We start from the raw sequence: 27,331 nt of genomic DNA on the forward strand, positions 1-27,331 counted from the left end.
CAGCAAAGGAGAAGCTAGTAGTTTTCCACTGTAGATTAACCCTTTAAGGTACTACTCAACTACACTTTAAGTCACTATATCGCACTGAAAAATGCATCAAGCTGAACTCACTAACACTAAATTAATGTGACTTGTTCTGAATGTTGTACTTTATGAATTATGCAAACCAGGTTTATTATGAACCGACATCTCAACCGTTTGGTAGAGGCCTGTATCTAAAATACTGTAGGGTATAATTTAAAAAAATAATATATATATATATATTGATTGTCATTATTGTTATCATAAGTAAATAAAATAAAATAATAAAACATGCAAATAGATAATTTTTCCTTTGCTTTTTTCTTGTTCCGCACCTTAAAGGGTTAATACGCGTGCACATGTGTGTGTGTTTCTTCATTACAGATTCACATTGTATGGATGTTAAACATTCAAACTGTGTATATATCATCAAATATTTTAACCTATAGATTGTTGTTATTTTTATGTACACATTGTGTGCTTTTGAAAAGAGCAGGTTTACTTTAGTATTTTCTTATGCAAACGTCCTTATGTTTGATATTTGTTCACATGAGTATAAAGTAATAAATGGGAAACTCTGCTCCAATTTGAGGTCCAAATGGTCCAAGTATCACTCTCCACTCTCATCACATACTGTACCTGCCGCTGTGCAAGGGGCTGGAGCCGACTGCAAAAATTCCCAAAACACAAGCAGAGCAGGAACAGTCTGGCAAAATAAGTCGGTGAGCCGTGGCAGTGTGAGAAGATAATCATGTGGTGCGCAGCAAGCGCATGCTCTCACATGCGTACACACAGTCGGCAGAGCAGGCAGGGCTTGACATTACACACAGAGAGTGTAAACATGTGAGGGACCTGGGTCTGGTCTGGAAGGTTGAGCTGTGCTGACTAAATTATTTGACACGTTTCACACTATTTCTTTTAAAGCATTGGCTGGATCTCTTGGGCTATAGGACACTGCTCACTGCTGCTTTTAGCCGAAACAACAAGCAAAGCATTATCATGCATCACCTCAGAGGAAACACATTAATTCACGTGTGTCCTCTTGTGGTTTTCCTGTATAATGATATGAGTAAGTGGCTCTGTGATGCCCTGTAGAGATGCACTTTGGTATGTTTTCATTCTGTCTGGTTCAACGTGCAGCACTGAGGCTTTTTCAGTTTGTTCCTATGACCATTTAGGTCCTTATAACCAAATTTCTCCTGTCTCTGTCACACTTTTCGGACACCGTACTCCCAACAACAGCGAGCATTATCCAACCACATATGTCCTTGTATCTCATCCGGCATGGCGTGTTTCCAGTCTGTTTTTGTCAGTTTCTCTTGGAATTTTAAGCCAAGTCACTGCTGGACTATTCTATGGTTTCATTTGACTAAACTCTTTCGGGAATTGTCTCCCTAAGCAGCTTCTCACCTCTGTTTCCATTGCGTCCATCATTCACGACACCAGACAAGCAGTGAATCCATGCATTTCCCATTTTATTTGTGCACAATAATTAGGTCTCTGTTTCATGTGTGAGGAGGCCGCAGCCTGTCTGTTCACATCTGTGTGTGCGTGCTGTATGTTCATTTGTGTGTGCGAAAGGCATTATCCTCCACAAGCACACAAGCACGCAACATATAATTAACCACTTTCTAGTGTTTACGTTCTCGCTGTAAGCACGTTTTGTTGCGATCCTCTATTTATCTCAAAGTGATGAGCATTCCACCAGCTTAGCTCCAGCGAGTATATCCAGCCATTAAATAGATTTATGGCCTTTCTTTTTCTCTCGGAGCTATAGGAACCTTTTTATTATGACCCTACATATCTGCGCAGTGTGCTTCCATTAAAAGGAAGGGCAAGCAACAACGGCGGCGTGTAAGGGATTGTTTCCCCCCGGCCTATAAATGCATCACGGTCGCTCTGCTATAAACATGATCTTAGGGTGATGCGAATTTAATTTATTCACTTCCTTCGTACGGCTTCATCCTCCGCGTGAAGGTCACAGGTCGCTGGAGTCAATCCAATCTGAGAGAGATGAGCAACCATTCCCTCTCACAATCACACCTCTGGTCAGTTTTGAGTGTTCAATCAACTTCTGCATGTTTTAGGACTATGACACACGGAGAGAACATACAAAGTCCCTGTAGAAAGGCAACAGTGGTAGCCACTACTCCGTCTTGTGGCCCTAATGTAACTTTATATATAAAAAGATGTAAATAAAACAAATCCAGTATCACCGAAGACCTACACGATTGCACTCTACAGTGCTCAGACATAGTATAGACTGCGATATGAACTACAGGAACACCATTTGAGTCTATTTGTATATTTTTTATACAGCGACTTTAGCAGCTTCCAAAATTCACTGTACCTGACAATATTACAAGTTGAGTTTTATTTTTGAGCGATATTATGATTCACAATTGGTGTCACCCAATGCACATTTTGTCTTTAATAATTAGAGTGTCTGGTTGTATTGTGCTGTGTCCAACCACTTACTTAATTGCCTATTCACCAATAAGAATTATGCGTTAACACTTTATATTAGGGAGCACATATTCACCGTTAACTAGGTGCTTACTAACATGCATATAAGTAACATACTCACCCTTTATTAGTCAATATTAAGCACGTATAAACATCTTATGTAGGAAAAAAGTGTTAATCCATGTCATAATAGAGGTAGAATAAGGTGTTAATACGTGTTTAATGATTACTAATAAAGTGCTAGTATGCTACTTATATATGTTAGTAAGCACCTAGTTAATGGTAAATATGTGTTCCCCTTATCTAAAGTGTTACTGCGTATTCATAACATAACATATAATCTACTGAATTATTGGAGATTAACGTATTAACCACTTATTTCCTGTCTAAATATGAACTGCATTGCCTTCGTGCAACAACTCGTGTTGTTACGTAATAACAAAAGCTGACCTTTTCTTCTCACAACAATGCAGTATGAGCCGCGTATAATCTGAGATAATTACAACAGATCTGCTACTATGCCCACGATGATTCAGTGTCACTTACTAGGTCTGGACTTAACACTGGTCAACATCAAATGTATTGTTTAAGTTTTTTTTTTTTTTTTTTTAGCTAATTTAGGATTATTTTGATGTGCTGAATCCAAAAATCCCATTGGTTTTGATCAATCAGGTCAACTTTCTGAGCAAAGCTACATATTTGTTTTTTGTGTGGTTCTTTTCACGGCATATGATGCAAAATTCTTTTATATTTCTTGCAATAAACACATTCTGAAGATTTTGCATGTGCGAAATTATGAAGATATATTTTTTGTATATATATATTACAAGTGAATGAAATGGCTTCGACTAGAAGATCTTGCAAAAATAAGCCTGACGTATTCTGCTCTATACATCTGCGGTGAATACACCGTTGTTCCTGACAGGAATCTGTTAGAAAACCTTTTTTGGATGAGAAATATTAACGAAAATCCACTGATAATGTCACAAGAATGTAATCAATTTAGTCAAAAGATCGGATTTTTCTAAATCAAATTAGCATAAAAACCTGACCTGTCATTTTTGCATTCAGTGGTGCAAAATGGTCCTAATTCAGTTTAAAAGACATAGACAACTTACAAAAAAAAAGAAAGAAAATGTAACCCAGTGTAATCAATCCAGGGACACATGGAGGAGTCTGGTGTCTGTGTTCACATCTGAAATGAGATGAGTTGACCTATCGTCCAATCTATTTTGTTATTGTACAAAGACAGGCTTCGAGGGTGCACAAACACAAAGCAATAAGCCAGATAAAGTGGCAAAGGGGGTGAAGGGGATTCTGAGAAAATGCTACAAGTGTGTGTATATATGTGTGTGTCTATACGTGTGTGTGTGTGTGTAAGTGAATCAGAGGGCAGTTTGTCATGTTGCTGCACCACAGCCTTGATCTAAGCTGACAGGTGAAGCTAAGCGCAGCTAAACAGCACACGTAACACACACACACACAGAGAGAGAGAGAGAGGGTCAGGAGGCAGCAGAGATAAGGAGAGACCATTAGACAAAAGAGAGAAGGAGGGATGGGCATTAAGTAAGCCAAAAAGAAGAAGAAGAGAGGGAAAGGAAGATAGTTGGAGTCATTACAAAGAGACACGGATAAGAAAGGGAAACAGATTGAGAGGCACAATGGAACGAGGGGGGAAAAAAGAGAGTGTGAATTTGAGCTAAATGGACAGCTTGCTATAGGAGGAATTTTAGATTAACTGGTGAAAGAGACTGAGTAATTGGCATTTGAATAAAAACAGACAACCGAGGGAGTTAATTTTTCATACCATCACTCCATTAATCTACGTCTCTCTCTGTGCCTCTCTCTCGCTCTCGTCCCCTCGCTGAGCCACAGAGGATATGAGAAAGGAAGTGGCTGCATGTTAAAGAGTGATTTTTATGTTTTTAAATGAGAAACATCCCGTTTGAACATGAAGCAGTGCTATTGTCTGGAGTGTATTAAGATATTTGGGGGGAGTGCTGGTGGAAAAGATAGAGCAGTGTGGGAAATAGTAAGTAAAGTAAGTAAAAGTACCAATACTTTGATGAAATATTACTCAAGTAGGAGTAAAAGTAGTCATCTGAAAATGTACTCAAGTAGAAGTAAAAAGTAGTTCATTTGAAATGTACTTTAAGTAAAAGTTACTTAGTTACTTTGCGTGGGGTGTGAGGGTAGTAAGAAGAAAGAATTATGACAAGGGGTCATATTTCGCCCGGCACGACATAGGATATTACGCCACTTTTGTGTTGGTGCTAATCACATCATCATTCGTCTGGTTCTGGTGTATATTTTCCCCCTGTAGGTCTTCATTGTGCTGAATTTTTATTTTTACTCAGTAACGGATAGGATTTAAAAAGTAACTAAGTACAATACTTGACTCAATACGTACTCAAGTAAAATAAAAAAAATCCTGATTTTAAATTGTACTTAAAAAAAAACAAAATACACACAAAAAGTATTCAATACAGTAACTTCAGTAAATGCATTTTGTTACTTTCCACCTCTGGAAATATGCTAAAGAAGAAAGGAGGAATATAGTTTTAATGGCACCACAATGTTTGGAAGCACAAGAGAACCTGTAGAAGCCAAGTAAATCTAATCCCGGGGGAAGTGTGTTATTCCAAAATGCTATTTAAATCTTACTGAAAATCAGTCATAGAAGGGGAAAAAAAGACATGAAACCTGCCTCATAGGCCGCAAAGGAGGAGTAGATCCTGTGGATGAAAGTAGACAGAGGTCAAAGGTGAAATGGACAAAGTCAGCACCTCTAAGTATGTAGACGGTGATGTGGAAGAAGACGGAGGTTCAGCGATTGAATAAAGGCCCAATGAAATGGGAGGAGGAGGAGCAGGAGGAGGAGGAGGAGGAGGAGGAGGATGGTATGGATGGAATTAAAAGTAGTCAAGCCAGACAGGTTGATAGATTAGAGTCACTGATACGATCCATCCTGTAGGTACACAATCACTCATGTAATGGAGGAAAACGCCAAGCTCAGGCTCATTGTATAATGTGTGTGTGCATGTGTGTACTTCTTTAAGACCTTCTCTGGCATAAACACTGACCTTGTCAGGACCAGTAGTCCTCACAGAGACCAAAACTTGAATCTGAATTTGGGAGAACCTCAATATATGGTTACATTTAGGCCTCAGGATTTGAATTGTGGTCAGGTTAGGGTTTGGGTTAGGACTCAAATGGTCATGGTTAGTGGCTTTTTTTTGCATTCTTGGCCTAGTTCCTCCCCCATCTGGCTCCCTACATGTGCAGAAGCCAAAATCAATATGGCCTTCGCTCTCATTCTGTTCCACGTACGATGGTCCAGAGAGTGAGAACAAAACCTGGAGGATAAAAAGGATAAATATGCTGCTCCGTCAACATGGAATCACTTACAGACTGATCTGAAATTGTCAATTTTCAGGCTTTTTTACCTGCTTAAATAAAGGATATATAATTGACTTGGTTTTCCAAATGAATGGAAGTCAGTGTGGTGTCATAAAAACCATAAAAAGAACAAAGGACAGGAGGACTTGGCTGAGAGAATTACTTATACATGATTATACTGTATTGCCAGAGTGTCCTTGCTCACTCTCTGCCTGTGTGTGTGTGTGTGTGTGACACACTACATGTTACGCACACCTTTGATGTCTGTGAACAAGGCTGAACTTTTAGCCGAACGAAGTATAAAGGGATTATCTGAGCGCGCGCGGAAGCAAAAAAACACGCTCTCCGCTCCCGTTTCTGTTGCCGCGCTGCGTCGCGTTGTGTGAAATATCGCGCATATCGTGTATTTGTGTCACCGTAATCATTGCAATGTGAGACCTAAAAAAACAAGTTTAAAAATCCTTCTCTCTTCTTCCTCTCATCCGTCCTTGAGGCTGGGATGTCCATACTTATTTTATTTATTTGTTTATTTTAAAGATGGCCACATTTGATAATGTGAAGCTTCCCAGGAGTGGATAAATGAGAAAAAACACAACAAAAAAACCACAAAGCAATTCTGCCTTTCTTTCACATCTAGAGTCATAGTAACACAGTAGTAGTATTTACAGGTACAGTCAGGGCCATAAATATTGGGACACGGACACGATTCTCTTCTTTTTGGCTCTATGCACCACTACAATGGATTTGAAATGACATTAACTGTAACTGCTGTAAATTAACTTTAACTGCACACTTTCAGCTTTAATTTGAGGGTATTTACATCCAAAACAGGTGAACGGTGTAGGAACTTTATATATGTGTCTCCCACTTTTAGGGGACCAAAAGTAATGGGACAATTGACTGAAAAGCTATTTCATGAACAGGTGTGGGCTATTCCCTCCCTCTGTTAATATCATTTCAAATCCATTGTGGTGGTGTAAAGAGCCAAAAAGAAGAGAATTGTGTCCATGTCCCAGTATTTATGGACCTGACACCAACAGTGAACGGCAAACCTTATTCAAAGGTTTAATACAATAAATGTACTGTTTTATAACAATTTGTCAGTCATTGGTCGATCAGCTCCTGCTTCACGTGTCTGTCCTGTACAGCAGTTCCTGCTCTTTCTGGAGTTTTATCTCATTTACAGCCAATTTGACAATTCACTTCCACAAATCTGATCTCCGTTGATTTCTTGTTGCGCTGTGCTGAGCTTTCCCTTAAAATTCATCTTATCATTCGTCATTTTGATTTTTTTTTTTTTTTCGCACAGGTGTGACTCACCTCAATTTTCTTTTTTTAAATTTTATTTGAATTTTTCTTAGGCAGACTTTCTTTTGTGCTCCACCGAGCGTCGCTCAATTTTTTTCTTCAAGAGTGAGTTCATTAGAAGCCATGAAAAAGTTCCCCCAAGAACAGATTCAGCACATTTATACACGACAAAGCACTGATTAAAGAAAGCATCAGTCAAAACAGCCACATGCTGGGTTAAATAATGTCTCATATTTGTATAAAACCCTGTTCAGTTTGATCAGCGACCTCTAACGACCTCTCCCACAGGAATCCCACACGGAGCGGCTCGGGCTGTTTTGACAGCAATAGATATCTAATAAAACAGATCGATAACCTTTCCGTCCGTCTTGGTTTAATGATGGACGACGGTGAGATCGCAGTATGATGAGTGTCATCAATAACGTTAAAGGGCCTCACAGGGTGATAGAAATTAAGCAGGATTGCGCGACTGTGCGTACGTGTGTGCGTACGTGTGTGCGTGTAGGTGTTCTCGTGCATGGGCTACGGTGTGCGTCACACTGATGAATGTTTGAGAACAAATCCCTCGAGGAGAATGAATCTCTCTCTCCCTCTCTCTCTCTGTTGTTTCTAAAATAAAGACGGCCTAAAATAATGAGTGCAGGCAGTGACTCAGAGGTTGACATATGGTATTTTTGTGTGACATCATCGTCGGCAGTGCCACAGCCGTAGCACTGAGATTCTGCCAGCGACTGCTCCATGCTCTTTCCAACATGCTGGCTTTGAATTGTATTTTTTTCCCCGTCTACTTTCCTGTTAATAGCTCATGTAATGTACGCTATATCGATCATATCAGTATGTCAATTTATTTCTACCAATACAATACAGATATATAAGTGGGTTTATTTGGATATTTGGGTTTGTTTGTGCGTGCGTGTGAGAGAGAAGAAACTATGTGTAATATATGTATATATATATGTATGTATGTATATATGTATGTATGTATGTGTATATGTGTATATATATGTATGTATGTATGTGTATATGTGTATGTATATATATATGTATGTATGTATGTATGTGTATGTGTATATGTGTATGTATATGTATATATATATATATATATATGTATGTATGTATATATATGTATGTATATGTATATGTATGTACATGTATAAATGTACTTATATATATGTATATGTATGTATAAATGTACGTATATGTATATGTATGTACAGTATATATATCTATATGTACACACACACACACATATCTATATATACACACACACGCATATATATTATACACACACACACATATATATATATTGTGCCTTGAAACATCATTTAAAATTTTCAAAATTGTAAAATGCATGCAGAAGTGTTTATTTTTATATATAGAACGGTACCTAGTTCATGATATAAGCATATATGTGATGCAAAATGAATCTATTAATAAATAAAAGAAACATACAGAAATATCTCATTATAACAGTGTTGAACTAACCACTGGTTATTTGACCCATTTTTTGTGAAAAGTTCAACAGTGTCCAAGTTTCCCTAATATAATGTTTCAAATGAAAAGTCACAAAGCCATCAAAAGTGACATTTACAGAACCGTTGATATTTGAATAATCCTTAATGCTGCCTGTGACCTCAATGAATATTTAAATATTAGGACACCATTTTGTTCCAAACCAGATGCATTGATAAATTAAGTAACATTCTTGCAGCCTCATACAATGAAAGACTAAACAAAAACAAACCCTGGCATTGCCGACACTTGACAATGCCAACGGACATTATTTGGCAGCTGTCAGCTCTAATAGGAGTATGGCAGGGACAGACTTCGGCTCTGTACCAAGCCTACAAGGGTGCACTATCTGGCAGCTACCTGCCTGCTCTGTGTGAGCGTGTGTCAGAGTTAAAGGATGTTTATGTGTCGGAGTGACTCAGAGTGTAACAGACACCCTCTGAGATAATGCAAGCCACCTCTTGTGCCACTACAGCGCCCATTTAGCCTGTGCTATCAGTGTGTGTGTGTGTGTGTGGATCTGAGCATATGTGTGTGTGTGTGTTGTTTCCTCTCGACGCAGAGAAGCCTCAATTTTTAAGTCTGCTATTCCATCGCTTCAAAAGACAAAGAGAAGGAGGAAGCGGGAGAAGACGGATACATCTGAATATCTCATTTCTGGCTTTTCATCCCGACTCACAAAGGCTTTATTTCACATCCTGGTTCAAACATCCCATTCAGAGGCAACAGTTTTTTTTTGGAACAGCTACTAACTACGAACTTCAGCTCAATTTACATAACAATCACACCCTTCAACTGTCATACACTTCAAAAGAAAAAGCTGCGGAACAGAACTGCTCATTACAACAGATGTGTTGTGAAGAGCAGTCGGAAAATTCTTCTGTATGCCGTTGTAAGTGAAGTGTTTTTTTTGTTTTTCAAAATACAGCACTGTGCAAAAGTCTTTGGGCACCAGCAGCTTTGTTGTTTCGTCAAATTCTTTGATCGTTGGCATTTCCATTGGAATTATGTGACTGAAAGTTGAGCTTATATGTAATCAACAACATTAGTTAATGTTCCCTAAGAGAGTCAGGGTCGTGCTAATGTTGAAGTTCAATGTCGCTTTTTCACTACATGGTTCCAGCGTGACTCGCTTCACCTCTGCACATGTTTTGTTTTTTTGTTGCTTTTCCATTAGCGATGATACCTGGTACTTTTTTTTAGTAGCTGTTCTGGTGAGGTTCAAAGCAATCTGAACCAATATTATATGTGAAGTCGAAAACTTGCATTAATCTCCAAAATTTAGCACAGAAATGTCTGGTGTTGGAGGAAGTACTGAACAAATCTTTTTAATTAACTTATTCTAATGATTCAGTACATAAAAAATAACTGTGTGTATCGTATGTAAAACGAGTCGAGCTGTGCCGGGACCATGTCGTGGAAAAGCGGCGTAAGTGTATGTCACACTAAATACTTGACACCTTAACCTGTAGGAGCCATTTTATTTCCTGTTAAATGTTATTTTAAAACTGCACACATGTTTCCCTATGTTTCTGGATGCGTTCCAATGATGGCCCAAGACGTTTGCACAGAGTAATACTCAAGCAAACTATGTACTGATCACTTAGAACAGGGATGTCCAAAGTCCGGCCCACGGACCAATCATGGCCCTGGGGTTCTAACCCAGTTATAACCGACTAAATAAAATTATTATTAAAAAGGTGCGTTTGTATATAACTTTTACTGTTTAAAAAAAACGTCTGAAGCAAACTCGTTCTTGTTCAGGGGCCACATGCAGGACAATTTGATCTCAAGTGGGCCGAACCAGTAAAATAAAAGCATAATAACCTACGAACAACAAGAACTCTGAATGTTTTCCATTTTGTTTTACATTTATTGAAGTGTCTTATACATATAGTTTTGATTTATAATATAACAGTGAACTATGTAAAAGATAGAGAGTCTTTGCATGGTTATATAACTCTCCGCAATCCCCCACCCGTTGTAACGTCTCTGAATTACCCCCCTATCAGAATGAAAGGGTGAGTCACTCGCTGTGTGGCATCATGAACTCCCTCTAGGCCCAACTGTAGGAGCGTTTATACAAACATGCAGCTTCTGTTTGGCAAGAGTGTGAGCAGGATCTGTATTTATTTATTTTTTTGTTTTGTAGGTGGCAAAAGAAAAAAAAAAAAGCAGCATTACGCACAATTATACACCATCACTGTTTAAAAATAGCGAGGTTGTGTGCCCGCGCACAGTTCCTCTGGAGTCTACTGCTGCTGGGAGCCTTGTAATGTAAACTAACCTGCTGTGACAGTGAAGAGTGATTCAGCAACAAAATATTGTGTTATAGACCCCGGAGAGTATGTGTGTGTGTGTGTGTGTGTGTGTGTGTGTATTATACATGTATGGAGAACAACTGAATGTGTTTTGTTTCTCATTTTATTTTTAGCACACAGCAAAAAAAAAAAGTAGACAGTTAAAAAGAAAAAGTTCTCATTTAGTAACACAACCAGGCCTGTGGTACAGCAACAGCAAGACATGTGTCACTTTTAAATATAAGCAAATGTCTGTTACATTCAAACCATTGCCAAATGAGTTGCAGTCGCTCTGTGTTCCTAAATATAGCATTTTTTTGTTTGTTTTCCAAATATTGCTGACTGGTGCAGACTCTGCCCGAAATTCGTGGGTATAACCAGGTAAAAAAGTCTCGTAGTGTGTCCCATATTATGCAAAAACAACTTTTTAATCATTTAAATCTTTATATTTGGGACTCTGGAGGTCCTCCTCAGTCTAAGTGCAGGAGATGAAACACGCAATGTTGACTTCCGCGCTCATTGTTACGTCACAATGCGCTTAATTCCTGGAATTGTTGTCTCGCGGAGCTCCGCTTTGTCTGTAAAACACGTGAGAGTGCTGGCAAAGCAACGGGATCCGAAAACGGGAAGTCCGCAAAAAGTTATATTTTTGGCTTCACAGTGCAGCACAGAGTTCTACACAAACTTCCAGCCTCAGAGGATTTATCTGTCCAGTGGATACATGTTATATATGACAGCAATGTGCCGACTAGAGCCTGTAAATGATCACTTTTCCAAATGCTAACTGCTGTTAGCTCCCAGTAGCCTCTGTGGCTGATACTTTACTGCTTTACTTTTTTTTTAAGGTGGACCTAAAGATATACTACTAAACAGAGCGTTCTGAACAGGGCTGTTTTGTCAGGGTGATTGAACTGCTGTGGTGCTTCATCCTTATGGTATTTTGACCAAAGCATGTCACAGACATGTTCATTAGGACACCAGGGAACTCGCTCGGTTCACTTGGAGAAATAGGATATAATATGACTTCTTTTAAAAAAAGGTGAGGCAAAAGAAGAACTGTGGTTAAAAAACACAAGGAAACGCCTACAAAAAAGTTTCAGAGATAAACGCTACTGCTAAAAATAAACCGGGATGTTCAGTAGGATTTCACAGTCGTACAGTATTTTCATTTGTGAGTTTAAAAATGCACTCTCAGCCAACAGCATTCCCTTAAATAACTGCCTGACTAAGTGCCTGGCGTGTGCCAATGTGCCTGGGTTTGCACCACACAGCTCCAAGTTTACTGAATAATAGTCAGGACACAAGTAACACTACGGCAACAAAAACAGATAAACAACACATTATTTACTGAAGAACTGTAGCAAAAAAAACATTGTCTTGCAAAGCAGACTGTGCTGTTTATCTCTATTAGTATGTTTACATGACAACTGCTAGAAAATGAAGTCATAGAGACAGCAGCGTTAGTTACTCAGATGTCCACAAGGTGCGATAAAGGTTGCGTACTGGAGCTTTAAATAATAAACTCAGTCTTACATTAACTTTTTTTTGAAATTCACGTTTCCAACGCAGACTTGGATTCGCCTTGAGTCAGTGAAGGTCTTCTCTTCCCCTGTGTTTCCAGACAGTTGCGATCGGTCGTTAACAAACACCAACAAACTAGAGCACGGGCAGATACTTTTAACCTTGTAAATAAATTATAGAGTATTTTTTTAGCATTAATTCACATGCAAACACTCACACATGAAACAATCTAAACCAGGGGTGTCGAACTCAAATGACCTGGGGGGGCCAATGAGCGTCTAGTCTGGTCAAGAGGGGCCCGGTTAGGAGAATACAATTATTTCAAAATAAAAGTACTTGTTTTCATATGGAATGATATATACTTCACAATAATATATATATCTATATATATATATCTATATATATATAGATATATATATATATATATATATATATTTATGACACAAAATAAAACTATTAATATTCAACACAGAAATGCATTTAAAATGGCGTAACACCTTTAATTGAAACACCAAACAAGCCTGTATATGTAGTTTAATGTAGAGTGTAATACATATAATAACTGCTAGTAAACATATTATAGTATTATATTCTGTCGATTATTCTGTCACCTTAGCAACTGTGTTCATAAGAAGTTTGACACCTCTGATCTAAACTATACTGCTCTATAAAACAGAGCTTATCTTAAACTTTTAAAGGAGCATTGCAAAATCTCAGTTCAAACCCTATTTTTTAGAGGCATTTGTTTTCATGTTAGTAACTTTCTCTTCTGTTTTAGAGTATTTGAAATTAGAGGAGGACTCGATAAAGACACTGTGGAAATGTCACACTCTAATCAAGCGCCACATGTTCGGAAGCTTCATGGTGACTGACTATCATTGCCGTTTAAGAGGCTAATTGTTTTCGCTATGGATGTCTGAATGATCTCTAATTGCGCTCGACTGAAAATATCATCCACAGTGGAAATTCCTTTTAAAGCAATTACCACACATATTAAACAGCTTCAGGAGGGGGGAAATGCACTCATGCTTGGACTCTAAGGTTTATTTTTTTTCATTTGTCACTTTTATTTGTTGGACCACCAGGATAGCTGCTGGCTTTTTGTGTTTTGTCAAGTTACATTTTCAACCTGGACGACCTTTTTTTGTGTTTCCTCTGACAAAGTCCATCTCACACTGACCCTGTCTCCTCCAGTTCAGACATTTTGATGAAACATTCAGTCACGTTTTTAATGTAGAACAAAGTGTAGGATTAGGTGTAATGTCGTATAGTACATGTAGCTCTGTAAAACAGTAGTAGTTTGGTCTTTTAGAGCAATTTAAAGGTGCATTATGTAATACATCTAAAGCAACTGGCCATAAAATCCTCCTAATATGTCACAGAGACTCAGGAATAATGTTCATATAACAAACTGAACTCACCAACAACAACAGTACAGCCAAAATATTTGCATTAAAAAAAATCTTTTGCGGACTGCAAATCATGTTTTGGCATGTGGCGACACCTACCGCCGTCTACCAATCATTGCAGTCAGTAGAGTCTCAGCTACCGAGCAACCACGGGTTGCCAGTTACGTCTGAGCTAATGGTGGAGAAAACAAAACATAAAAGACCTCGGTATTTTGAATTTGAATGCGGTAACCGTTTTTGGCCACATTCTTACATATGGCGCCTTTAATCTCTCTGTACGTTTGACAGAGGTTCTCTTTAAATGGTCACAATAGAAACAAATCACGAGTGTTAACGATGGCTGAGTTCCATTTAGCTTCAGGGTGAGATGCTGGTTCCCTAGTCGTCGATGCAGTACATGAGTCTTTGTGTCTGTTTAAACCCGTAAAGGCTTCACTGACACAGTAGTACTTTTATTTTATTTAGAGTGGTGTGCAAAATATTGCAAGTTAGCAACTGTTTCCCGGAGCGGGGGAAATGGAGGAAGGATACTGTACAGATAATACAGATAACTTTATTTATTTATCCCCCTGACGCCAATTCAGTTTCACCACTCCACACACAACCATTCATCACTTAGCACAAATCCAGAGTGCACGAGGAAACGCTACATCGCTTGTGGGAGAGAACGTAGTAAGCACTTTATTTTAAAAAAAACACAACAATCTGGAGCCAAAAACAAGGGTAAACATACAGGAAGATAGTGACAAATACCTAAAAAAATACATGCATAAATACATAAATAAGTGCAATAACTAAACGTGACAGCAGAAGGATCGCATGACTCGGATCAGTTTGTCTTCCTGGGAGTTTGCACGAACAGTAACTTCTTCTTGATGGCGTTTGCGTAAATGTAAATAAGAGAATTTAATGTAATTGTTAAACGTTGTTTTGCCAAGTATAAAATGCGTGAGCGTACAAAAACAACAAGGCTGTTGCCTGAAGAAGGCGCTCACGCCTCCCTGTTGTTAAGCTTTGATGACACTAATCTCAGCGTGAGACACATTAACCTGAATCACCGCGGGGAAATAATGTGCGTTTGCTTTACATTTGTCTGTTTCACTTCTGTTTTCATGCATTTGATCCGCACGCAGTGGCAGCATCATCTCGGCTGTTTTTGCACTGTTCTCGGCCCGAGTTGCGATGCTACGTCGCGGCAAAGGTGCAGCTTAGTTGCTCTATTTATCACAACTTAATTAATGAATTAATTGGTTACATTCTTTTTAAGCATGTACGTAAGGAGACTAAAGAGAGAGAGTGATGTAGATGGAGCCTCAGCTCACTTTATTACCTTTAAAAAATGAGAATGGGGGGAGGAGAGTGGAAGACAAATGGAGTAGAGGAGTAGATGTGGACATATATAAATGGGATGAGAGAGAGAAAATTGATTGGTTAGCAAGCAGAACATGCAAAGGTCAATTGAGATGCATGTGTGGCTACACTCCACATTGTAGAGACATATTTTAGTATATATGTCGTTTTTTCAGGTGCTGTTTAAAGCCACTGGAAATAATCCTATTTTAGTTTTTAGCTTTGAGAATAAATATATAAATACGTTTCTGACCATTTACAGTTTTAGCCTATTTTAATTTCGGATACAGACTCATGGATCCCGGCAGGATTCTAAATTCAAATAAAACTTTTTTTTTTCCAAACATTAAATTATCCAGGAGGGAGGTTTTGCTGAGCTGAAAGCTTTTCAGCACACCCCCCCCTTCTTCCCCATCCTTCCTTCATATTGACACCAGGGAACTGAGTACAAGCACAGACGATGGACTTGTCGCTCTGCAGCTCCACTGGAGCAGCTGAATATTGCTTAATGGCACCTTTGCACTGAGAAACATGTCAAGGGAAAATGAAAGAAGTAACAGTTATATTTCACAATTTCCCTGCCCGATATTTGAGATTTTCTTCTACTTTTTCTTACTGGTTTGTTCCACATGGTTAGCTTATGATATTTTTGCATTGTTATTATGGGGTTATGATAAGCATGTGGCCAAAAGTCATGATGGCAGTTACAGTGTTATATATGGAAGACGATTAGGGCCACACTGGAAATATTTGTTTTGACTTTAAAACTCAGAATTCTGATTTTATTCTCAGAATTCTGAGAATAAAATCAAAATTCTGACTTTATTTCAGAATTCGGAGTTTAAACTCAGAATAAAGTCCGAATTCCTAGTTCTAAAGTAATAAAGTCCGAATTCTGAAAATAAAGTCCGAATTCTGAGAATAGTCAGAAATTCTGAGTTTAAAGTGAGAATTCTGACTTTATCTCAGAATTCTGAGTTTAAACTCAGAATAAAGTCAGAATTCTTAGTTTTAAAGTAATTAAGTCAGAATGTTTACTTTTCATGTCAAATTTCTGAGAACTTCTGACTTTATTCTCTGAGTTTAAACTCAGGATTCTGAGTTTTAATGTCAGAAATTTGAGTTAAGTCAGAATTCTGAGTTTAAAGTCTTAACGCAAATGTATTTCCTGTGTGGTCCTAATCCTCTTCCGTAGTTATACCAGTTTCCATTTAGTTTTAATTTCGTCTTAAACAAATCACTGAAAAAAAAAATAATATTCCAAGCTTCACCGTGGTGGATTATTCTTATTTTGAAGGTTCTACTGTTTTGGGTTTCGTGACATCGTGCTGGTGTTCATGTTTTTATGCTTACTGCTCTCACGACCACAGGCGGTTATCTCACAGCGGGCCTATAAAAATACAAGTGCTCCATTGCATTTTTAGAAGGTTGTGCCAAGGTTTCAACAGCGAGATTAACGGCCAGGAAATATTCATGGGCCTCTTGATAGCAGCGCTCGGGTCACAGCTGATTTGTCGACAAACGCGGCTGTGATTTCCTCGTCAATAATGACACGTTGATGCTGAGCCTTTGCTTTTTAGTCCGCGTTAATGTGCGCAACACAACACCGGGAAGTTTACAGAACTAATTAGACGACTGGAAAGAAAATAAAACTTTTTCATAAAAGCAGCATTAGAACTTATTCCCTCTGTCTTTGTGTCTGTTTATGAGTAGCATATCTCAAATGTTGTTGATGTTTTATAGGGTTATGCCCCATGAAAGAGATCCTTAGATGTTGGTGGTGATTGAGACATGGATCCAGATTTGGGATTGTTTTATACCAGTACTCTCAAATTAGTGTCAAGTCTGGCCAGTAGGGGGCCAGTCAAGGGAAAAAAAATAAGGTAACTTTTTGGGAAATAACAACTCTTCAGGAGCAGTTGTTTCACATAATTTCAAAATAAAAGTCTATGTTGATATGGACCGATCTAGTTCACAATAAAAACTTTTTTATTAAGTCATTATAATTTGATACTTATTTCATACTGATGTGGGCCACATTAAAGTCATTGGAAGGCTGAATATGGCCCTCGAACCACAAGTTTGAGACCCCTGTTTTAAACAATTGTTAACCTGCCATGAGAGGGTATTTTTGTGAGGTCGTATGCCTTTTGTATCTATTTTCTTTAAGCCTTGCATTATAGTGTTTGTCAGGTCAGGACCTGTGTGCACTGATTTCTTTTTCTAATCTATCAAAGGTCACGCTAACTAGCCTAAAGCTAATGTGAAGTACTAGCACATGTACAGTATAGTACATCAAAATGCAACAGGTTGTGTTTGTATGGGGATTTGGGAAAACAAAAAAAACAGCATGGAGAATCTGAGAGAGTGCAGAGTTTTTTTTTTTGCTCCACCTTGTTAAAAAGGAAACAAAGGATGGAGAATGCGGTGGCTGACAGTAAAAGAGGCATTAATATCAGCTGTTTTCCCACCGGGACTTTTATTGTAGCTATTAAACTGTGATTACTCACATGGCATCATCGTACGAGACAAATGAGATCACCGTGTGGCTGAAACCACCAAGTGAATAAAAAACAACTCTGTGCTCCGTCCTTCACAGAATGTACCGGCAGAACGGCTCCACTTATGTACTTGAACCATCTGTTTATGAAAACGGGTCAGAACACGGATTTTCAACAAGCTCTTCCCGAGATAAAGTAGTCACTCAAACCTAACCTAACAATGGACACGTGGAAGCCTCTAAACCTGTGGAAACATGTAAACAAACATATGTTACAGTCAAACCATTATCAAATGAGTTCACACACTGCAGATTAAGTGTGTCATCTCCCAATGTTTTGATCTACTTATTTTTTTTTAGACTTCAGTGTTTTCCCTCATGTTAGCCTTTCCTTCCCTTCTTCACTTTCCTCATCTCTGTTTTATGTGAAATACTTGTTGTGGTATTTAACCTCTGTAGGTTCACCGCTGACCCAATTTCAGGTTTTGTTGGATGTTAAAGGTGCCATATGTAAGAATGTGGCCAAAAACTGTTACTACATTCAAATTCCAAATACCGAGGTCTTTTAGGTTTCGTTTTCTGACGTAACTGGCAACCCGTGGTTGCTCGGCAGCTGAGGCTCTACTGACTGCAATGATTGGTAGACGGCGTTAGGCGGCGCCACATGCCAAAACATGATTTTATAACATAAGCATGATTTGCAGTCTGCAAAATATTTTTTATTAATGCAAATATTTTGTCTGCACTGTTGTTGTTGGTGAGTTCAGTTTGTTATATGAACATTATTCCTGAGTCTCTGTGACATATTAGGAGGATTTTATGGCCATTTGCTTTAGATTTATTACATAATGCACCTTTAAGATGTGAATGAGGGGTCATTAGAGTAAGAGAAACACAGTCTGCTTTTGTATTGTATTGTATTGAGTGCTGCAGCTTTATGGGTCATGTTGTTGTTGTTGTTGTTGTTGTTTGTGGCTGAGTGACTGAGAGATGGAACAGTGCAGTTGAGTGTGTTTGAAGCACAGGAAGCTGTTTATTTATACATTGGGTTTCAATTGTTAAAATTTCCCGCTGCCTGAACTCGGTTCTGTATGGAGATTGCATGTTTTTGGGCGCGGCTTTTCTCACGGTCTGTAAAAACATGCAGAGGTTAATTGAGCATTCCAAATTGAATGAATGTAGGTGTCAACGTGAGAGCGACTGGTTGTTCGTCTCTGTCTTTTGGCCGTGTCCAGGGCGTACTTTCACTCTGTCAGCTGAGATTGGCTCCAGCCCCTCTGTGACCTCCATGTGGAGGATAAAGTGGACACTGAACTGCTGCTCGTCTGCTGTTTACAGTGTTGGCCTAATGTCAGTCGCTATAAAACATAATTTATTTCTTTAAATTAATGGAGCTTCTCCTCGACCCTTTTTACTGAAGCCTCTTGGACTCTACAGTATGTTCTGAGATTAGGATGGACTGAGCTTTTTAAACATATAAGTAGAATAATACCAGCTTCAGTTATTTCTGATTTATGGATTGTACTTAGTTATTCATTGTATTAGTTGATGTATTATAATTTCAGATTGCTGTAAACGTGTTTGTGTGTTTGTTTCCTTTCTCCCAGAACGCTGACGGAGCTTTTAAAGCAGCCTGGAGAGGCAGGAGCAGTGGACGGAACTGGGGTTCATCATCCTTTGGGGACCAACGGCATTTCTGCCCGAGTGATACGCTCCAACAACGGTCAGTCACAGTCCAACTGTTTGCATTCAAACGAACTGAGCTGGTGTAAAATGAAAGTGAATAAATCCACGGCTATCTACGCCCCAAACGGCTCCTGGCACGAAGTCGTGAGAGGAACCTATTGTTAATCCTTCAGATTATTATTATTATTCCGTATCATTGCGCCATTAAAACTCTGGAAACTTGGCAAGGAGGTCAGGTCTGGTGAAAATGACAACGGCTTACGGCTCGGACCTGTGCGTTGCACCAGGGCTCTATAGTGCCCCCCTAAGGTGAAACGTGGATGGAGCAAGCCAAATTTAAGTTGCACCGAATTTCAGGAAACTTGGTGGGAACCTTTAACAGCCCAAAATGAACAAAAGAGTAAATTGGGACTACGTTCTAAACTCAACAGGAAGTCAACTATTTTGAATTTGGCATCCATCTTTTTACGATTGTTGACGTTTTTACCTAGCTGTTTAACAATGAATTTAATTTAGAAATAAACATTCATCAATTACTGTAAGAAAACTATTTAGATTTACTTAATTCCCACATTTCTCTCTCTCAATGCATTACATATATAAAAAAAACAATATTTGGATTTTCCCGCACAAGTATATCCTAGTCTGGATTCTCTGTCTCAGAGTGACCATCCAAACTGAGAGCGACTCAGAAACAAGGAGGAGGATTAATGGCGAGAACTGGGCTTTAATAAACCTTAATATCCACTGAGAGACTCCTTCAGGACTCTGAAATGTGCATAAACTCACCACCAGTGCTCTTCCTGTCAGACCCACTCATGCTGACACAATTACACACACACACACACACGCGCACACACACACTGTAGGTCTCACTCTTTCACGCTGTCTCTCAGTCATATTCATGGACACACGCACACACACACATGTAAGCTCACATGTGTCATCCGTGGACGAAGAGGTGCAGGGACAGACGGGTCATTTTTAATCAAGATGTAATTAGCCGTGCTGCAGCTCCAGAACCACAGAGGCGGCACTGTGTGACCCATCTGTCTCCCTCTTCATCCAGATACACACACACACACACACACACTTTCTCAACATAACCCAGTGCATATTAAGTGCATTGAGACTCAAATTAGTGGGCGTACAGTATTTCCTGGGGGCTCATTTGTGACAAGAGTGATGGCATGTTTTCAAGGACAAAGGTCCCTATTGTCTCACAATCTTATCCTTGTCATTAGGCAGAGCAAAGCGAGACGCAGTTATTTCTGTTACCAGGTAGAAATGTTGTTTCTATGATGCACGTTAGAAGATATTTCCAGTTGCCAACAATTCTGATTACTCAGAAACACATGCAGGCTCTAGACAAAGATATATTATAGATATTATATTCCATGTACAGTGCTTAACAAATGTATTAGACCACCGCAAAAAGCCACAGCTGCCCTAAATTAACAGCATTGGTAATTATCAAGATCATTTTTTATGTTTCTGTAACGGTTAACACACCAGTATGCAGAAGCGCTTTAACCAAATTATTCATTCTAAAATCTAATTATTCTAGTAAAGCACATTATTATTGATTAAATTGTCAGATTATAGTTATTTACTTGCATTCCTGAACGGAAACATTTTTTTTAGTGGTTGAATGTTATGCTTGATGATTAATTAAAATAAATAACAATATTATGACATGTGGTCTAATAAATCCTTTAAGCACTGCATATAGATCAAATATTCATGTGTTAAATTTCGCACACATGTACTTGCACAATGCAGCATTTATCCACACATGCAGAGAAAAAAAACTTGACCGTTAAATCTTTCATCCTCCCACCATTGCAATTAACAAGTTCTTAGCCTCTTTTTCACCCAATGCTGTGCTTATTATCGCTGTTTTTTTTTCCAGCATTGCTTTCCTTTGCTCTCTCCAATCCCTCCCCTGTTATTAAATCCCTCATTTTCACCTCCTTTGTTTTCTCACATCGCTCGTGTTGCCTCTTCTTGACATCATTACATAACCACGGACACGTTTGTTCAGCACATACTTAAAACAGTACGATAGAATTGTTTCGGTCTTCATCATCATCATCATCATTATTATATATTACTATAACCTTTGTATATTAATGCAGATTTTTTTATCGAATGAATCGGTGAAAACAAAACAAAAAACACTCCTGCAGTTTTAAATCAGCGAGAAACGAGTCTTAACCACAAAGTGGTTGGGGATAAATGAAAGAGGTGTTAAATAAGGGTGTGTGTGTGTGTGTGTGTGTGTGTGTGTGTGTGTGTGTGTGTGTGTGTGTATGATAACAGTCGAGATGATGGGATGAAGTCATCCTGATCCTGCTGTGTCAGCCATCACATACACATAATCACCTCTTAATTAAACACATTTAATCCCCCAGGCCAATTATAGAGATAGAGAGGGAGGGGGAGAGATATATGTAGATGGACAGAGAGAGAGAGAGAGAGAGAGAGAGATGGAGGGAACTGGAGATGGGGAGAGAGCGAGACTCACTCACTTGTGGTGCTCCTTGACCTCAGTGTTGATTTTGATCAAGTCAATCATGCCATTTAGAAGTATTCATGTGATTGCACTGAACTGGTGTTTAAATGTTTTTAATCTTATAATCTTAATAATATACAGTATATATATTTATATATAAGTGTTGTCATAAACATAAGTGAATCACGATCTAAGCTATAGATAAAACTGTGGTGCACCACAGGGATCTATTTTAGGCCCGATACTCTTTTTGATCTCTGGCATGCTGACTCTGTGATGTCATCAGGACACATGACCTCATATTTCCAAAGCCATTGTTCACAAGTCACCAGACTTGAATCATCAGACCTCAAAGAGCGCTCTAGTCTTCTGTTCGTCACCTTTTTATGATCCAAAAAGTTATAACAAATACCCACAGTGAGGCAGTATTCTAGCAGCAGAAGAGTGTTGATAATTTTAACAATAACAGACTCACATTCTACCTTTTTTAGTTTGACTTCTAATAGAATTCCTGTTTCATATTTTCTGCAGAAATGTAGTTTATTTATTATATTCTTTAAACCAGCTCATAGTTTTCTGCTGATTTAAATAGTTTTTGTTTATGTTTATTGTTGTGCATCTATTACATGTATAATGGTACTATATATGTTCTACCATATACCATTAAACATGCAGTGGTCACTGTGTTATTAATCGTACTGAAAAGTGGATTTTGAAAATGAGGCTGACATTTAGTATATGCATACAACTGTTATTTACCCTGACCCTTTACAGTGGTCCTTAACTTATCTAGTTCATTTGTCCATGTCGCTGCTCTGTGTCATGCAGCTACAGGCTGGAGAGAGACTTGAACTGATTAGGATGGAAATAGCCCGAACAAGTTCTGAGCTTTTTTTCCCCTAATGAAGACGGCCGCCAAAATCCTTGTGTTTCCTCTCTGGGAAAAGAATGATTCAACTTCCTCTTCTCTCCTGCACTCAATATCATGGCAGATATATATTTTTCATACCACATAACAGTATGTACGAACGAAGGCATAAAAGCGGTAAGCTTTTGAGAGAGGGAGACAGAGAACGGTTGTGTGTAGTTAAAAGACGGTTGACATTGATGACAGAGAATGGGTCACCATTTCACAGTATAAGCATTGACATGTGCAGTGACATGAACAGGAAGTGAGGCCAGGGAATGGGAAGAAAGAGTCATTGAAGTTAGAGAAAGACAGAAGATGAAAGGGTGGTGGTGGATGTTAGACATGAATGTTTTTACTAAACCTTACTTTTTACAACTTTGGACCCCACTCAGTATTGCTTTTATTCATCCAACTTAATTTAGTTTCATTTTAATTTACTTCAAAGCATTCGCTCGCCGTTGACTTTGCTCGAGGTACCGAAGAAGAAGATACAAAACACTGTGCTCCATTGTTTTGATGTTGCTGCTTTTTTTTTTATTTCAATGGCTCATTTTCTTTATAGCACTTCACAGGGCAGACAAACCACTAACAAAAACCCTATAACCTTTAACCTTTTATTTTACCAGGATTACCTCAAACCTCATCAAGGTCAGAATAACATTGGACACACAATGAATTGACTGTAGGTGTGACCATGATAGTGGATGACTCTGTTTCCCTATGTCAAGCTGAGATTGGCCCTAAGCAGCCCCCATGTGGAGGATAAAGCAGGTAGAAGATGAGTGAGAGTGAGTGAGTAATCCCATCGAGATTGTGAATCTCTATTCCAAAGGTGTCTTGCCCAAGAGGCAGCAGCAACATGTCAACGAAGACAACTCGTCTAAATTACTAAAGACAGAAACCTAAAAGCAGAGACAGGCCAAGAGATTTAGATTCTAAGTCCTTCAGTCCTGTTGTTGTGTAGAGTCTGGAGGAGCACAATGCCTTCTTCCACATTCTGTTCATACACTGGGGATGGAGAGTGTGTAAAAGTCCTGACAAGTGTCCATCAATTCTTTGGTGAAATACAAACATAGGTAATGGGGAAGCAGAACATTAAGTATATGAGTAAAAGTGTTCATCACCTTTCCAATTTTAGTGTGAAAGAATCTAAAGAGAGAACAACATGTTAGAGAGAGTAACAACCTAAGTGAGGGAATGAAAGAATGAGTGAAAGGAAGACAGGAATACAGAGAATTAGATGTTAGCAGGGAGAGGGATAGCTGTTCAGATGCTGTCTGGTTCTTTTCCTGTGTGGAGAACTCCCCTGAGGCCACTTTGGACACACACATATACACAACATATGCATATTGTTCCATTAAAAAAAAAAAAAAAAAAAGCTTTTGTCACCTGAGCACAACACCTACTGGGAAAGTTTGATAAAGTTGTGAAGGAAGTTAATGTTTCTGTCTGTATGGTACCACCAACTGCCGAACACAAATCCCTCTTTTTCTTGCTTTATAATTGTAGTCGGGCACTTTCAGCACCATGGACAGCGGCAGGGGAATTTCTTTCTTTTATTTTTTTCTCCTTCTTCTTCTTCTCCTCAGCATGGCTTTGCTTTGAATCACATTAGACTGGCAAACATCAATCCAAGTCAACTTCAAGAACGCTGGATGGATGAAAGACAGACTTGCCCACACATACACACACACACACACACGCACACACACACACACTCACTCACACATGAATAATGCAAGGCGAGTACAGTGTAGGAGCTGCTGAGGACTAAGCGGGTGTTGAAACAGTGTAAACAAGAAGTGAGGCTTAGTGGGACAACACTTTTGAGACTTAATAGGTTCCACTCAGAATGCAGCAAGCTAAGCGGCAAAGCTGCGAGCTCCTGATTTCTACGTGGAACGAAGACATAACGGCGGAACGTTTAAGGTTAGAAAGAGACTTTGCACATGAGCAACACTTTGTGTGCTTGCTGAGAAAATAACTACTCAAAGACCGTATGACTGCACAAAAACCATCAATTAAATACTCTGCTTAATGATACCTTGGACTCTGTCATCAATACACATTAGAATGAGCCACAGGCTTAAGCACTTATATTACAGTTAACCTTCAAACAAACGACGCTCCTCTGTGAGAAATGCATGGGGCGGTGGATTCTACATCCGGGCGGACTCCACTGGAGGTTTCTCCTCTGGTACAGAAGAGGATTTGCATTTGTGGGGCATAATTTGCATGTTGCTGGCCTGCAAGAGACGAGAGAGAAAGGAAATAAAAACATCAGAGTAGAGAAGGGAGGAAGGGATGCTGAGATGGAGAGAAGTGGGAGGAGGAGCAGGAGGAAAGAGAGAGGGAGAGAAGGAACGAAGGGAGGAAGGAAGGAAGGAGGGTGTGTGTGTGTGTGTGTGTTTGAAGCAGAGAAAGTGCAGTGGAGGGGAGATAGCATCAGTGTGACATTGAAATCAAAACAAGGAAATGAGTATCATGGGAGCCTGCAGGACGAGTGTTAAGTGAAAATGTGCACAGGCTGGGAGTTAGTGTGTGTGTGTGTGTGTATGTGTGTGTGTGTGTGTGTGTGTGGTGGAGTGCGACAGAGTGTTTGTTTACATCTGTGCACCCTTGATTCCTTTTGAGTGTCACTACAGTGCCACATGGGGCCAGTGCCAATTATATCTGCACTGACATCATCACCAGAGACCGATGGAGAGAATGAGAGAGAGAGGGTGTGTGTGTGTGTGTGTGTGTGTGTGTGGGTATGTATATATATATATATATATATATATAACTTCATGCACATGCAAACATTAAAAACACGCACTCAAGCGTGAACATACAGTCTGTACACCAGGGGATAGCTTGTCGTAAAAGGTCCGGTGTGTCTGAATTGGTGACATCTGGTGGTGAAGCTCTGCTCACCCCTCTCTCTCATTAGGGAACTTTGGTGGCCTTTTTCCACGCTTTCATTTTCCCATCCTTTCTTCCCTTTCCTCCTTTCCTGTTTTCCTTCGTCTTGTTTGCGTCATACGCTTCCACCTTCAAAATGGCGTGTGCACATTCTTGCTGCTCCTGTAGGAAACATGACAGGGGTGGAGTGGATCAAATAGATGAATGACCTTGCCTGCATATAAACGGCTATTAATATTTAGGAGTTGTTTTCTTTTCAAAGCAATTATAAACATACAAAAACATACTAATTGGTAGTGTATTAAATTTCTACTAAAATACCCTCCTACATCCCACACACTGGACCTTTAACGCAGCTGCATTTTTACATTTATGTCTGAATGACAACCAGAAAATGACTTTCTGACGGCGCTGCAGCCTCTGATTGACTGTCGGCCGCTGCCGTCGTCGACCCGAGTCGCACATTTCATGGGCGTCACAGGAGGAGCATCGCATGCCAGCGTGTGATACGATGCCAGTGTGCATATGCTTTAATGGAACTGTAAACAGCCGCTCAGACGACGGTGACTCAGAGAGAGAGAGAGGGGGACTTTACTTTGACTTACACACTGATATGTTTCTTGCTGCCAAAGAAAAGTAAGCAGCAAGGACACACTGCACTATTCCTATTAAAGCAGATATTCCAGCATGTTAACCCCATTCACTCAACCCAACACTTCTCATCTCCTCCTCCCATTTTATCCTTTTATGACCTTTTCTCTCCTGCTTTTTTCTGTTTGATAGAGTTTTTTATTTTTCCACTTGATATTTGTGCCTTTCGCTCAACCTTCATGTGAGCTTTGAAATAATGTCTTATTATCTGACAACCACAGGAGGAATTTGACTCTTAATTTCCTTTGCCTGGATCAACTTCAAACTTCTCTCTCCCTCTCCTTCAATCATCCACTCAAGCGTTTGACTACTGGCTGAATTACTTTAAAATAGGGCATAAAAAACTCCAATTATAAAACATGTTTTTGTGTTTTGCAGCTTCATATTTACGATGAATTTCACATTACACACAAGTCTCCTTTTCTCTTTAAGATACCGATCTTATAATGACGCACACAAACATTCACACATGATACCAAATATGCAGACACAGGTAGAACACCATGTATATTGTATTTTCTTTCTTTCTTTCTTTTTTAAACCTTTATTTGACCAGGAAAAACCACATTGAGATTGAAAATCTCTTTATCAAGTGTGTCCTGTGACAAGTTCGTTCAAATACCATTGGTGAGAAATGGCCAAAATCACCCCAAAAAAATGGCCGTTCAACCCAAGATGGCGGCCTTCCTGTAGGACTTACGGCAAAGTCGTCATTGACTTTTTGGACCGTCCTGACATGATTAACATGCATACCAGTTTTCGTTAATGTACGCAAAACGCCACAAAAAGTCACCTGATGAAAGCTGGTTTTCACGCACGTAAGCCCCTCCCACTTCCAGTGACTTTCACACATACATTTTCACCAGGTCTGATGCGGTC

The 27,331-nt window shown here is 39.2% G+C and overlaps 1 protein-coding gene across 1 annotated transcript in view; it reads left to right on the forward strand.

Annotated features, from left to right (window-relative positions):
* Window positions 1-27,331, forward strand: part of LOC310933139 (protein shisa-8) — a gene marked incomplete at both ends in the record, with an annotated part of 87,019 nt that overhangs the window by 19,562 nt on the left and 40,126 nt on the right. The window contains one exon of the mRNA XM_083896560.1: window positions 19,394-19,509. Within this exon, the coding sequence (XP_083752686.1) occupies window positions 19,394-19,509 (116 nt within the window). The remainder of the gene's footprint in view (window positions 1-19,393; window positions 19,510-27,331) is intronic.

Source organism: Microchirus variegatus, assembly GCF_963457635.1.
Source record: "Microchirus variegatus genome assembly, chromosome: 10".
NCBI classification, from domain to species: Eukaryota; Metazoa; Chordata; class Actinopteri; order Pleuronectiformes; family Soleidae; genus Microchirus; species Microchirus variegatus.